This window comes from Lepisosteus platostomus, chromosome 4 (assembly GCF_059453375.1).
Source record: "Lepisosteus platostomus isolate fLepPlt1 chromosome 4, fLepPlt1.hap1, whole genome shotgun sequence".
Taxonomy (NCBI): Eukaryota; Metazoa; Chordata; class Actinopteri; order Semionotiformes; family Lepisosteidae; genus Lepisosteus; species Lepisosteus platostomus.
Window position 1 is genome coordinate 65400465 of NC_142614.1, and position 15926 is coordinate 65416390.

General features: G+C 38.6%; 1 protein-coding gene and 1 long non-coding RNA gene across 3 annotated transcripts; one reads left to right on the top strand and one right to left on the bottom strand.

Annotated features, from left to right (window-relative positions):
• Positions 1-2814: 2814 nt before the first annotated feature.
• tal2 (T-cell acute lymphocytic leukemia 2) lies at positions 2815-14769 on the bottom strand. Of its 2 annotated transcripts, XM_088630292.1 has the most exons (6): positions 14673-14769; positions 12408-12460; positions 11296-11436; positions 10584-10799; positions 8079-8331; positions 2815-4184 (listed from the first exon to the last, which is right to left on the bottom strand). In XM_088630292.1, the coding sequence occupies exon 6, from the start codon at positions 4170-4172 to the stop codon at positions 3837-3839; it is 336 nt and encodes a 111-aa protein (XP_088486418.1). In that variant the 5' UTR covers positions 4173-4184; positions 8079-8331; positions 10584-10799; positions 11296-11436; positions 12408-12460; positions 14673-14769; the 3' UTR covers positions 2815-3836. The 2 variants fall into 2 exon arrangements, with proteins under 2 accessions (XP_088486418.1, XP_088486419.1); XM_088630293.1 differs by lacking the exon at positions 11296-11436 and having other exon boundaries at positions 14673-14765.
• LOC148673623 (uncharacterized) lies at positions 8332-10799 on the top strand. Its single transcript, XR_015936072.1, has 2 exons — positions 8332-8843; positions 9122-10799. It is a non-coding gene; the product is annotated as an uncharacterized LOC148673623 (long non-coding RNA).
• Positions 14770-15926: the final 1157 nt, after the last annotated feature.

The window sequence follows — 15926 nt, forward strand, 5'->3', positions numbered from 1 at the left end:
GCACAAGCAAACCGCGTTTATTATACTCTATTTCGCACCGCGGTTTTATCAATTATTTTTTTATGCGCTTTCCAAAACAAAACTCGCATGAGATGGCTCCAATTAGTGTAACAGTGATGCAATGCGATTTTGAATCGGCAAAGTACTGGCATGTATCTTACTTGCTTGATTAGAAAGAGATTGGAGTGCCAGTGATTTAAAAATATTAAGGTACATATTTGCTTAATAATAGTGATGCATTTGTACTGTCTACTTACGTTTGTGCCTTTAAACAGCATATTGTGTATATGCATTCAATTTATTATTAAAATAAATAGGCATGAGGAAGACTCGTTCAATGTTGGCTTTATAATACTGAATTCGATTCTTTCATTTTGATTCCAGTTAATATTTTTTCAATATTGTATCAGATGCTCTCAGGAATTTTCCCCTTCTACTGAAAAGCAAGAAAACTGGGGAATAGCAGCACAAGAAAAATACAAAAATTCAAAAATTAAAAATACATAGAATTAATTTGTCATCATAAAACTGTTTTTTTTTTAATAAAGTAATTTGCAGTAATATGTTCAATCAACACATTACTGTAGGGCTATAGTTATTTTTCGATGAATGCACCTAACAATGAATGAAGGCAAAGGAGCATCTGCTAATTCCCACAGGTCAGGCTGTCCTGTGAGTGTGTTCAGCTGGACGCAAGTCCGTTTTGTCACCATTTGCAGGTTTAATTGTGTTGCTAAAGCAGATCGGATTCCACTGTTTATTCTAAAGCTCACGAAACAGGCATGCTGTTGGATTGAAAGAGCAAGATTAAACAATACTCTGCACGTAAGATCTTTTACTGTGTCAGTCATGGCTATTACAGACAACGACTGAATGAAAGGTGACTGGACAACCTGTTTTACAAAATCTAACTTCTGACCTTTACATCTGGTAAGAAACTACACAGACCCCTAATAAAGAAATAACTGAAATGGAAATTTACATTTCTTAGGTAGACAGATTATGTGAGACGTCCTTGATAAACACATTGTAAAACTTCTTAAGGAGTAGAAACCCGGTAGCTAATATCAATCCACACCCTTAACAAACACCTGTGAGACAAAACGAAGACATTCAGTTGGATAAATCTTCTGCTGATGGCCAACAACCCAGGCTTTTCCAAACAGATGGGCTTTGTAATAGACACTCTTTAGAATGTAATCTATCTCACTCAATCCCATTTCACAGCTATTTAAAGACAAATGAATGTACAGAGGTGGAATCACACACCTTCAGGCGAATTCATAATTTAAAACCTCTACCAATGTTAGTGTTGTTCATACCTTAATGATCATTATTCTCTAGGCCCTCTAGCACAGCAATTCATTCATTCAGCAGAGTTTCTACAGGCAATATGTTCATTGCAGAAAACCTAAAATGGCAAGTTGTTCATGTTTCCTAAATAAACAAAAAAGCTTTTGAAGCAGTCCTCCAAAAATGAAGAAAAAAAATGGGTGAAATCCAGTAACATATGGAAACAACTAACTTGGTCAGTATGGGATTAACCCATACAATTAACTTGTGAAGAGACGTTGCGTGGATGTCTACATGGCACTGGACAGTGTAAAGGTGTATTTGTAACACAGTTGTGTTGATGAATGTTTCACTGAGACAAATTTACAATTCCTAAAAAAGAAAACACAAAACTAAATGGGCTGAATGGCCTTTATTTCCACACTTTCTTGTGTTACTGATCTATTTTGTTGTTGGAGGAGTCCAGGTGTGAAGGAAGACTGACTTCACCTCTGCAAGCATCTGTTTCTTTTCAGAGACCAGGGTGGATGGGATTTGCGGACATGACTCTTGGGTGCCCTGTGACACAGAGGTCATGAGTTAAGCTGTGCTTTCACTTTTCATTCTTCCTTTCACTTGGAAAGGCTGCGGGGGTCAGGCTTGTGTCCACTGCTTTGAGCCACAGAGCTTGCAGTGGGCATTTAGCAACCCCAGCTATCCTTCCAGTGGATAGGATAGACCCTAATGAACGGGGACAAATGTATTAGAGGTTATTATTCCCAAGCCCCTGTTATAAACGACCGGACAACCCGATCTGTTAAAGTTAAAACTGAAGATCCGTGAAGTTGTGGTCTGGGCTGATTTAGCATCCACAGATACAGTATGCTTTAGTGATCTTTTCTAATATATCCTACTGACAACCTTCAGGACAGTTCAATGGAAGTTATTTTTTCTGATATTTATTATGATTTGATTTTTGACAATTTCATTATTTTTGCATAATATCTAGACAATATGCAATATTTTGAAATGTCAGTGAGGGACGGTTGTGCAGGAGTAGCACAAAATGAAAGTAAATCTGCTACACTTGTTACCTCTTCAGTGTTGGAGCTAGATCCAAGCTCCTACCACTGAGATCTATTTTTATAATGAATCCAACAACTGGAGCAGCATGGTGATATAGAGGTCAGTACTGCTGCCTCACAGCTCTGGCCCTGGGTTCAGATCTAGTTTGTGTGAAGTGTGCGTGTTATCCTAGCCCTCCTATGGGTCCACTCCAGGTGCTCTGGTTTCTTTCCAAAGAGCCACTGCTTAGGTTTATATCTCTGAACTGTGTAAAATCTTTATGTGTGTGTGTTTGCATGTGCGTGAGTGTGTGTGACCTGTAATGTAGTAGCATCTTGTTTAAGGATATTTTGTGCCCTGACCTTCCATGATGTGCACCAGATGGCTTTGACCCTCACCAGCAACGAGCAGCTTTGTAATATTGAATGAAGGGAATTTAAACAATTCTTCAGTGTAGGAAAAGTAGCCAAACACAACTTTGTCACAACATATTTTATTAAACACATTACGTAGAAAATTAATAAATAAATCACAATAAATAATATAATAATACCACATTTACATGGAGAAAGCAAATGTACTGTATGCTGCATTCCAACACGATTGTAAAGGATTGCTACATTCTTTGGCTATAGTGATGTGTTTTGTTTTACAACACAGCAAATTAAATGGACATTTCTGTAAGTAAAAATTGCTTGTAATTGTTTTCTTCCCCTAAACGTCTTTAGTGTCCTCCCCTAAATCTCTCTATCAGTTAACAATAATGATTTTATTCTTCTTATTTAATAAACATAATTCATAATTTGATACCCTCCCTATATAATGTAAGATACACAAGACTGTTCCAATACCTCGGAATATTCAAGGCTTAGAAAGTGATACCATTTTACTGAGATGAATCCAACGTTCTTCTTTATTCTTTATCCTGTTGTCAATTTGATGAGATTCTGGATGAAATATACTGTAAATCCAGTGCATTTTCTTTAAAATATCCATTAGTATTTGTCAGAAATTTGGAAAATTTTCATGCTTTCCGTTATTATAAATCTAATTTACATCACGGCCATTTCAGCAAAGATCTTTAAGAATGTACTGCAGATGCCCAAACATTTTTGTCTGTTACTTAAAATCTTCTAAACCAGAGAGTATACATTTGCAGAAAACATCCAAGCGACATCCATGCAGATACAGCTAAAGTAATGTCAATGTCAGCAAAAAAAGGGGCTTCCCATAAGTCTCTTTGTGTCACCAACTCTTCTTTTATCACGTTTCCTATGGTGTGGCTTGATGGAGAACAGTAAGCTACCCAGCTAGGACTACCAAACCAAAACTGAAGAATCACCTAATAAGCAAAAAATATGAACCATCGCTTGTCATGGGGTGAGTGGGAAGCCTTCAGAAGCACATCAAGCTTTCTTAAACTGGAGTGGAAAACCAGCAGCCTTCAGACGTCAAGCAGCACAGCAGTCTTAGGTTTCAGGGGACCATGATCCCTTGAGCTACCAGGTCTCAGAGCTGTCACAGCTGGAGCCCGGGGACGGCGCCTCCGTGTCACTGACGTTGCTCCACTGCTTGGAGGAGTGCAGGCGCTCAACGTTGCCCCTGAGGAAGTGCAGGAGAGAGCTGGGGGAGGCAGCCACGGGCTGGCCGCTCTGGCTATCCAGCAGCTGCACCAGGAAGTTGATATATTTCATGGCCAGGCGCAGGATTTCGTTCTTGCTCAGTTTCTTTTCCGGGGGGTGCGTGGGAATGAGCTTCCTCAGCTCAGCGAAAGCGCTGTTCACGTTCTGCTGCCTCCACCTCTCCCGAGTGTTGGTGAACACCTTCCTGGTCATGGTGGCTAAGGGCTGCAATCAGAGAAAGGGACACGATGTTACCGGCCATTGCAGAACAGAAATGGCTGGCGAGTGATGAAGAACAGTATGCTGACAGGATGGATCAATAGCAGACAAGACCGAGATTTATCACTAACACGGTCAGGAGATGTTTGACCATGATTTATTATATCATGCTCAATATATTTAATTGAATATGACCAGGAGTCAGCAGCGAAGACAGAACCTGCTGGGAGCTGATTTCCTTTGATATTTATAAAAAAATAGATTTTTTCATGGCAAGCACTTGTTGTTTAAGCTTTTTTTTTTGCAGAAAAATGAATGTACCTGTTTGGAGTCACACACTGTCTTGTTCTTGTTACCCACGAATGTTTAAAACAATGGATGGGCACATACTAGATCACAGCAATTCCCATGTACAGTACAATCACATTCACAGCGCTTCTGTACAGAAATGAACCTTTATGGAAGTGAGGACATGCTTAGGGTACAGATAGGAGATGTTTTCAAGTATTTTTCCAGGTAGCACACAAAGAAAATTCACAGCAGCTTTAATTTTCCACCTCCCTCTCCACACACACACACAAATGCAAACTAAAGCCAGTTATGTTTTTGCTTTTGTATTCTACACACACTTTTTTGTTGTTCCTACCGCATGTGAACCCATGTATCATTGTATTGTGTGTGTGGTCTGCCTAGGACAATACTTATATTTACACACTGTTCACTTTTACACACTATAAATCCATTTGTATTAATTGTATTATATTTGAAATCGACATATTTAGAGATCATATAAAATCCAGTGAGTATCTGTCCTCGTATGAGAAGAGAGCCGCTCAGTTCATTGTGCTCATGAGGGTTTATTTTCTCTGTGGTCACACTAGTAATTGCACTGGACACAAACCCTCCAAGTGTGAAATCCCCTCAAAATCTCCTGTGGAGGAAATGCCAGCATGCATCTGAGAGGGTGCAGGAAGCCGGAACACCTGGCAAAAACCTATGTGACTGTGAGCTGGCTAGAGAGAACACGCAGGGTCCTCACAGACAGGTATCACAAGCTGGAATTGAACTCAAGAGCTCTGTAGACTCTGGAGCTGGAGGCATCGTGCTAACCAGCATACCACTCACAAAAAATATTATTCCTCATATACAACGAGTTCACGGAAAAAACATGTTCATTTAGTAATGAAACTAGGACATGCAATCGAAACCAGCACTGAGTAACATATATCAGGAAGTGAGTTGCAAAGGAACAAGCATAATTTAATTCCACGCTGACAAGCAGGAAGGAGAAGCAGCAAAATATTTATTCCGAAACGTTATTTTCTCCAATGTTTTTACTTTCCAAGTAAGAGATGAACTACACAGACACAGGATTTCAGGAGACTTTCAAAAAAGCTTTGTCATCATCACAATACTAACAATAACAATCCAAAAGCTTCCCAAATACAGGAGAGTTTAGAAGGGTTTGTGAGAGTCTGGAACAAGCTGCCCAGCTATATTGTGAAGTCCTAGCTATTTTCAAGAAATGGCTAGATGAGATCAATGCGCTTACTAACTACCCAAGTGGCTAGATGTGCCCAATGTTCTCTTCTTGTTTATAACCTTTCTTATGAGAAAACCTCTGTGCAGCAGCCATTATGCATTACCACCGCACAGGGTATCAGCTGGAGAAGTGAGAAATTGCTTCACTAATTAAATTGAGAGAACAACTTAGGCAGGACAGATTCCCCTTTGCCCTCATTGGCCCAAGTGCTATTTTTTTTTTGCCTCTTGACGATTCTGCTTCTGTATTTAGTACGGATCTCCCGATAGGGGAAAAGAAATGTTGCACCCAATTGATCTCATCCGAGCACAAGCGCCTGCCTCCTGTTCGTTGTAAAAAAGCAGCGAAAAGCAACTTAGGCTACTGCACCTGTGTGGTTCATGTTAAACATTTTTGAACGGTGAGAAGATACACAGATTTTTCAGAAGGACTGTACAAAAGTAACACACCAAGGGTGTCGTATTGAGCACTTTGTGTTTAGGAAATACTACTGTATATTCACCTATTCTAAGTTTGCAAAACGACGAACTCGCCACGTTATTGTCTGCATGGCTATTTAGCTAGCTAGACTGAGAATTCCTTAAGAACATTTCGTTAACTTAGTAGACAAGCCAATCTTTTGGTATTTGATATAAACAGCTAACATGCATATTCCTTGTTGTACAGTATATATGTGGTTCAGTCACAGAAACAGGAGAGCATGCCTTCAGAAAAAAGACGAAGAAAAAAAAGAATTTTGGGAGGCAGCTAAAGGGAGTACATCGCTTCATAACTGGGTCCCAACTAGCGGCAGACGAACAGGTAAATGGTTATCAAAAAGGCCAGTTCCTTAGGGTACATTCTACGTACGCCTCAATAACAGAGGAGTCTTGCCTCACAAGAATAATTACATCGGTAAATGTTGTACGACTTAAGTTTTGATGAATATCAAAGCTGCCAGTACCCTATTTACAAACAATATACAGGGTATATGAGTAATAATTTCATGATCATTTTTGGATATAATTTCTAGCGGCTTCCTGAATATTTATCCCGCAATAGACACTTTTTGGGGAAAAAAAATCTTTGATTTGATGTGCGCTCATGTAAGTTCTTCCTCTTAAGATAGAAAGAGATTGCATTTGGTGTTGCATGTAATTAGATGGTAATATTTTTATTTGCTTTGTCCTCTTGTTAAGATGTGTTATATCAGGAAAATAAAGTATATGCTCAGTAGAGAGGGTGTAATATCTTGTCTGTTAATAAAACATAATCAGCAATTATGGACAACCATTTTTTTTGCCAACGTTGTGAATATTACAATGCCTCTGAAGTCACAATTTTACTTCCTGTAAAATGAAAAAACACAGAAACTGATTCGGGTCCAGGATACTCTAATGGAACAAATCCTGCCCTGGAAAGTGCCCCTTTTGAGCCACTGCCCACCAAAGGTCTCTGCTGACCAGGGTGCTAGGTTTTATATTCCTATTCTTATTTACTGTGCAATGGCTTTTAAATGACTGAGTCACTATGTCCTCAGTTTAACATCTCAGGTCTGCATGCATTCTGCAGGTCTCTAGAAGTGAAATGTGAATGTTAAGAGAAATATGTTTGCAACAGATATAAATCTGGAGAGTCAATACAAAGAAATTAAGCAACAACGAAAAGCACATTGGAAGGAAAATCTTACCTATTAAAAAATAACTTCATATAAGAAGTGTGCATTCCAGTATTGCAGTAGAAGAGACAATGTTTTTTTGCCTACAATGTTTAGGGAAATCTACAAAGAATCCTATTTTGACTGGAAAATTCATATGACAAAATAAGATTCATATACTAAAATTAAACTGATTAAATATTTACTAGAATTACTAGAATATTTATTAGAATTATCTAGATATAATAATGCTTTAATGGTATGCACTACATGAACTTGTCTTGCCAAAGCTTTGAACATTAAGACCATTATTTAAAAAAGCTATCTAACTACTAATAGTTAATGAAGAATAATATCTCTTTGCTCAAACATAAAGTAATTTAATAATGATTGCAGTTAACAGGGCAATGCCTTTACATTTTTTTACCACCTATACGTATCTTCTGCAATAGTGTCGAACCTGAACAACCCTGTGATAACCACCATGTCATTTATAAAATTGATTTTAGCCACATTTACTAATGTGATGTTAATTAGATCAACTTAAACATGTTTAAAAATTCAATGAGCACACAACTGCATATATCTAAATCACATAATTCCCTTTTAGAATGTATTTATTTTGCCTATCAAATACAAAAAAAAAACCCCAGCAAAACCAGACACCTCAGTACACAATACACATACTTTACTAGATGCCAGAAAAACACCAATCTCTCACCTGCAAGTGCTGGAGGATGAGCAGAACTTCTTTCTTTGCACAGGGTAATTCCTTGAGTCATTAGGCAGTGTGCACTCAGCAGCTCTGCAGCTCCTATTAGACACAGATCCTCTTGCTCTCTGATCGCACTCAAGCGCTCTGAGACGCTAACTGTAGGCGGGTGTGTGTGTCTGTGGGGGGGCGTTGGGGTTTGTCCCTGATAATTTATAGCAAGTCCGTCCCATTGTTCAGTATATGCCATCACCTGGTTGTCCTGTGCAGCATAATAATTATTAATCAAGACCTTGCATTTCCTTCGAGGTGGCCTTTACATCCCTTTGACATATCTGTGATTACTTTACAGCTCTCCACTGTAACTGTTTCACCTGCTGCTTCTTTCTCTGCTATTTTCCAGTTCCGGACTTACTCACCGGCACGATTCCTCACGATTATCCCTAAAATACCACTTAAAGCGGGAACATGGAGCGAACAATAGCAGCTGTCAGTAATGGGAATGGAATACTCGAAATCTGAGAAAAAAACAAACGTAGGAAATAAAAGCCAGATTCGTGCTTTCATTTGGAGCTTTTGGACGTCCCCAAAGAAAACATCAAGGCGGTGATGCCTCAATATTTTTAACTGATCTGTGATATAATCTACAAGGAAGTGATGAAATCCCCAAATGATCTGATTTGGAAATCTGCTTTTGCCAGAGAGTGCTGCAAACTGAAAGAGCTCACTAAGCCCTTGATGAAATCACAGAAAATGATATTTCCATAAGCACTGGTAATGCAATATTATTCATTATAAAATGTGTGCTATAAAACTATTATATTGCATACAATTAATTTACTAAACTTATACAGTACAACATTTTATTATATAATTTTATATACATATAGTACTTTTAGTTTCCTTAATATGAATCAGAGATGCAGTACGTGAAAAATAACATGAATTTTCAATCAGTATTGAATGCTGTCACGCATGCAGAATTTGTGAGTCTGATATTAATTGTGCTTTTTTTTGCTATAAAGTTTTTCCTTCATTTCATCTTTTTCAAGAATACAAGACTCATCTTGGAGCAGTACTTACTTCTTCACCATCAGTCCTGGTAGATCTCTCAAATTTGATAAATGCAGTGACTTTCCTGACTCTATTCTGGTTAACAGCCAAACAAGAGTCCCAACTATTTTATAAACTAATCATCTGAACTCATAAGGGAATGTAGTAGGCAAATCATTTAGAATATAATTTCTGTAGATTTAATGTAAATTGTGGCTCAGGAGCACTGTAATTGAAAATCATGGACACTTTTCACAAAAGATAGATATCTAATTGCACTGATGAATTGAATATGCTACACATGATATTCATTTCAAGATACTAAACGAAAAAGAACATATAGAAATAAATGGTAAAATGATAGTTTTGCTTAGCCTCACAAGTAAGATGGAAACATGAATTACCATAATCAGCATGCTGATTTACCATATTATATTATTTTTCTAATTTCAGCTAGTAAGCAGTTGATCTGTTCATGCACCTACATTTTTTCCTAAAACCATTTATATGGATTGTAGCAAAGGAAAGGCTTTCTTTGAATAATGTAAACCTCTTCTGAATTGTTTTCTGTTTGATGTAATCCTTTTTAAAAACAAAAATCTTGTCTGATTTGCTGAAACAATCATGTTTAATTGGGGGACATAAGAACTTCCTGCAATATCAAGATGCAGATGTAGCTGTCTCCCCAAACCGTAGAGACAGAAAGAGGCATAACTCGCCAGCTGTTTATAGTCAGTTCTGAAATAACAAATTCTGTTATTTATTTTCTGTTCAATAACAAATCCAAGGAAATAATGACCATGATATATAGGATAGAATGGGTTAAATTCTCTTTGGTACAAAGCACAGCACTAATGAAATTGTTAACTTTTGACAAATTGCAAAAAATAATATAAAGAAAATATAGTACAGCCCTTAATAACCGGCTTGTATTCATCCCATATCTTCTTACCTTAAAATCAAACTGTAAAATGCTATTAACAGTCTCTCCAGTTAAATGATTAAGTAGTCAGTTCAGCATTTGTTCAGGGGAACCTATCTAGTAATAGTTCCTTCACTCAGTCCAAATTGCTCTAAAAATGTATTTCTGTTAGTAGTTGGATTAGACTTGCTCTTCTGTCACCGATTTCTATAGCATGAATGTCCTCTTTTATAACATCTACCCTTCTGTATGGATTCATTCATTCTTTCAAAGTTTTTAAATTGTTACTAATCCAGATGACCATAATAACAGGTCATCTAAACCTTTCTCCAAAGAGGTTTCCATTGAGCGTCGAGTGATTAACTCTGGATTTGAATGTCCCTTTTTTTTTTTCGGACTCAAACATTGCTCTTTCTATTTCTTGGACATATTGCCGGTGTCTCTTCCCACCTAAGTTGTCGCCAAGTTAACAGGGGGAAGTGTCCAAAATAATTTCAACGTGACCGAGTGATCAGCCACAAAAGGTAAAAATACCAAACCTGGATCGACGTGTGAACAATGCAGGTATTGTTCTCTGTGGGATAATCCTGTTTAGCCTTTTGAGGGGCTCACATAAATTAGAGAACGGGGAAAGTTATATGATGTTGGGGGTCACAAGCTGGCATGTAAGCCACCTCTTCATAATATTAGCACTAGGACCCCAGGATATTATCGCCCTTCGCTGCGCTGTCTGCCGCTGTGCTCTGTACCCGGCCCTGCAGGAGGAAAAAAAAACAATGTCTAGTTTAGGCAGTTGTTACTTTTTTCCACCCTTCAAGTGTTTTTTCAAAGACGCAGCCTTCCATAGAATCCCCCTCTGTGTTGAGTAGTGATTTACATAATCCGATTTGGGGGGATTATTTTGAGTCCCTGAAAAACGGCCACACTGGGCCTGATCTGAATTCCAGCTATTCACTGCGCCTGCTACACTTCCAAGAGGCTGCACCTGCACTGCTAGTCACCTCTCCTCTCGGGCCTGAATACTCGGCAGCCCACCACACAATGCCTCCAGTGCATTTAATTGATCCATCGGAGTTACGCTCAAGATGATGGAAAATGAAAGTCAGGCCAGTTAGTCTTATCCAACGGGTCATCGGTTTCTGAAAAGGCCTGATCTCACATCGGGGTGCTCTAACCCCCCCACCTCCCACACACACACACACACACACACACACACTCCCACTCCCTGCAGTCCGATTGCTTCCCTCACACCTCATCCCAAGAATATTCCTTGACTGGGGAGGCACACACGCTCCGGATAGCCTGTGCAGTGATTCACTAAGCCTTAGCATCACATTTTAAACGTCTTTCTTCTGTTTATGATTTCCCACAACTTCTGCTGCCCCGCTGAAGCTGAAAAACATAAAGTGAGCATGATATTACACGTTGTTTACTGCAAAGGCATTATTTCAAATTACGGAACAAATATTTTGTTTTGTGCCTCTTTTAAATGAACTAGGTTTTTTTTAACTGTGGCGTGGTTTCAAGAGAGCCTTGTGGGTGTTTAATTTTACACTGTTATTTCCTACATGGGCCTAGTTGAAGGGGCTCCAGACCTGTTTAAAAACCCGCTGAGACACGGCTGTTCTCTTCAGCAAAGTACTTCACAAAAAGTGCTTCGGAAAAAATATCCAGCTGTGTAAATTGGTGAGTCATTCCTGGGAAAAAAGCATCTGCCAGACAAATTCATGAAAAAGTCCTCTTGCAGAGCTTTCGAGTGTTGAACAAAACAAATTTGGTCCGTTTCATCAACATTTTTCCAAAATCAAGAACAAACAAAATCTTATTCTCATGCAGCCTATGAATAATTCTATTCAATAAACCGTCCTGGGTAAAGTCAGACGTTAAGAGGTATAAACGGCTCTGACCTTTGTTGTGTAAAAAAGGACCTACAGGCTAGATTTGTACAACTGTCCGTTCTCACAGTAAATCTCTTTTTTTACACACCTAAAAAATGATGTCTGAGCAGGGGTAATCATGGACCCATTAAGCCCGTGTTTACACTGTGTTGAAATGTGGAGTTTGACTAGACCGTGTTTCAATGCCTTTTTTTGTTTTGTTTCCTTCCAACAGAAGGTGGCTATTTTGTCCCGGCTGTTTCTATAGCACTGAGTCATGTGGTGTTACGCAGTGATCAGAAATGAAAGTTGGGAGTTATTTACGGTTCTGAGTCCGGATTCTGCCAGGAATCGGCGCCTGTGGGCTCGCTTTGTTTTGCCTTATTCCTGCGAGAGCTCACTCCAGCATGCTGGCTTGTGAAGATAAGCGTTTCCGACGCTCTGCAAGAGCTCGATAGCGGGAGTGTTCTGTTAATGAAAGATTACCTTTTAAGCATGTACGGAGAAGCCTTATCAGTTCAGCCACAATGCAACACCCACTGTCAAAAAAAGACATTTGTATTATAAAATGTTGAATTAATACACCATTTCAGGGGGATTTAAAATATATGTATGCATATACATGTTCACAAATAAACATTGACACAATTGATTCAGTTTAAGTATTTTGGGGGTATTTAAATTAATTGATTTTTTTTATTGCACACATCACACTGCCCCTAATCCAAAAGAAACTACCGGGACTCCATCTCAGCGCTTTGGAAAGAAATTGCTGTGTATTTATGTGGGCAATGTTTCGTTGTTTGGAAAACGTATTTAGTTTCCTTAATGTCTATAGGCCTAAATTCAACTGCCTGACATATTTCTTACCAATCCACTGTTACAATGAAAAATCTTTCTTGTCTTGTTAAAATACTATATAACGGTTTCCTGAGGTGAATGTATTATGGGTTAACCAAGTTAATAAATCCTACATTGTAATTCCTATACAGTATTTCCTATTCCACTGTATTTTCATGTTATTAATTCCCTTGCTACATTAATCCACACTTCAATGTAATGAAATGTGATTTATACATTAGAACTTTATCATAATTATTCAAAATATTTTATCAGTTTGCAATAGTATTGTACTATGCAGGTCATGGCATTTTATGGATTTTACTACAGTGACACAATTTAAGTTAAGATTCTTAATTTCATTTTGATGTAAATCTGTAATTGCAGCGGCAAATCTATTTTTGTGGAATTCACAATGCATAGTTTACTCTAAGTCCGGAATATTTCGATACACTTTTACAAAGCAGAACATTTACTTATGTAAAAAATGTAAGTGTCACTGGATAAAACCCCTAAGTTTAAGCTGCCTGCCTAGTGTACAGTAGTGTTGCTGTCCCACTTTATCTTTGGTTTTTGAAAGTTGTGATAAATATTTCTAAAATGTAGGTGTGCTGGATGTTTAAAAACATCTTTTACAAATACATAAAAGTATAAGAGAGGTTACGAACATGTGAAGACCGTGTGGCCCATTTTTTGTGGGAGCTCTTACCCGTTTGGGACATACAGTAGTAACTAATTGATCCAGACTCCCTCAACCCATTTTCTTATAAACTGACTACTTGTCCTCGCTAGATTTCCAAATAAGTAATGGTGACTTCATTTATATCGTTAATATGTTTTCTATTTGCTTTTACTGTACATGTACAGCACTCTGGACCTTCTGCCATGAATAACGCATTATAAATTACAGACTGCACTTGTTTCAATCACCCCTTCATGTGTCTGCCTGCTATATTTTTTTATAGGTATAGAACCTCCAAAACATTTTAATTGAAATGGGTTTGTTTTTCTTAAAGAGATATGTATCACACAGGACTCGATTTTTCCCTCTTTTTGCATTAACTATTCATCTCAATGTAACCTAGGACAGACATTTCATTAATTAGATTTGGCCTTTGCTTTAACAAGGTCCCTGTGATGTTCTTTATAACGGCAGGGCTCAATGTTATACTCACCTCTGTCTCAAGTCACACTCATTTATGGGGCTGTCACAGCTTAATCCAAACACAAACACTGTACCTAGTTTATGGCTTGATGTAAATGTGCTTTACTTTGCAAGTTGCTCTAATTACTTGTAAACATAGCAGTAAATGTTCTGAAAGGAAACATTATCTGAATGCGGTGAATGGTGCTGTCCACCTGCCTGGCTTCTGTTCACCAGGCAAATTGACCTTTTGACTCTTGTGTTTTCATATAACAAGAAAGAGCATCACCCTGCCTGTGCTGAGTTGTACATTGTGCTGTACATAGACTAATACAGTCAAAATTAAATCCAAACCTCTTAAGGAACATGTAACAGACTTTGAATTGTATAATTGGAGAAAGACACCACTTTTTAAATTCAAATTCAGATTTCTAAACATCTAATGTTGCCTTGCTTTAAATAATCCATGCAGATAAACATTAATGGATAGCTCAGCTAGCTGAGGAAAAGACCTACGGTGGCCAATGCTGTCCCAACTCCTCTCATTTACAAGGAATGAGCCAGGGAGCCGCTGCAATGGTGAGGCTTTAGGAAAGATGTGTGCAGTGTTGTGTGCAGCCAGGGAGTATTTAAATACAGGGGAGAGAAAGCAAGACATTAGAATTCGATCTCCTCAAAAACGTCTGTTGAATAACACCATTTATTTTTTAAAATATATAATCTTTCTCATTAATTTCCCTGTACTCACATGTAGAAATTTAACATACCTCAGACACCATTGTGTAGAGTCAGTCTTTCCCCCATGCAGATATAACAGGAGTGACAGGAGAGACAGGAGAAGCTTCAGCCCCTTGAAAGCTAGACAGTGTACAACAGACTGACCACCAGTCTTTTGGCACAGTGCAGTTAACCCCTGTCCTGGGTGTGGCGCTGTGTGGCTTGTAGCCCATGAGTGACAGGAATTGAATCCTGGCAGGGGCAGGGAGAGCAACCACACAAATCTCATTTCTCAGGCTGTTGTCTGTCAATGGCTGAGGTTGCTGCGGAGGAGAGTAGGGAGAATTTAGATGGGGAGAGAGTAAGAGGGCTCATGCATGAGCCCGTTACAGAAGTGACGTCACCCTCTCACTGAAAGCTAGACTGTGTATAACTCTGCGGCAGCAGAGGAGTGGTCCTTCGGCTTGGCAGAGTGCTCTGCTGTCTAGGGAGTGTCATCGTATGTCTTGGAGCCTACAAGCGCCTGGGATCTCAGAAAGAGAGCGGGTCAGCTGCACTTGTCATATAGAAATAGTGTTCTAAGAAATCAAAACTGTGAGCGAGGTGGTTTACCATGTGTCTGATAAGGAAAACTGCCGGGCTCTTCTCCTTCTTCCAGCTAAGCTTTTTATGCGCCTGATTGAGAATCATTGTAGCTTTCACTGGCAAGAGGCTTTGCCTAGCTGGTACAGTAATGGCTTTGGATCCCACCTGATGTTTCTGAATGCTCGGGAAATGATTTTCTAGCGACAGCTCAGCAGCCCTTGGAAAACAGTGTAGAGGATGAAAGAAAGTCCATGTTGTCTATAGCTGCATAATCAGCTCAAAATCAGGTCAATGGTTTAACACAGTATTATAATCCATCCACGTGGATTTCAAGAAAATGATTGCTGAAGACGCATCACATTTTCATTCAAGCGGATCCTCATCAGGAAGAGCGAAGCAGAAAACAGGAAGAGTGATTCATATAAACGGGCAAGATAGCCCAAATCCTCTCACTTATGGTTACAGCATATTCTTATCTTGTATCATAGGTTCATATATAGATTCATCATTTGCTAATTTTGTCACAAAACTGAATGTATGTGTGGCATCTTTGTCTCTAGAAATATCACGAGACATCAATATCAAATAGGCATCTACAGTATAAAGTGATCCACAGGATCAAGGGCAGAGAAAGTTGGTTAAGAATATAAAGAAGTATTAAGAGTATTACATGCCACAATTAGTCTAATGTCTGAAATGTCTTGTTTTGTATATGCTGT

Bases quoted from the DNA above. Each gene is read 5' to 3' on its own strand.
- tal2 (XM_088630292.1), bottom strand. From the start codon at position 4,172: ATGACCAGGAAGGTGTTCACCAACACTCGGGAGAGGTGGAGGCAGCAG.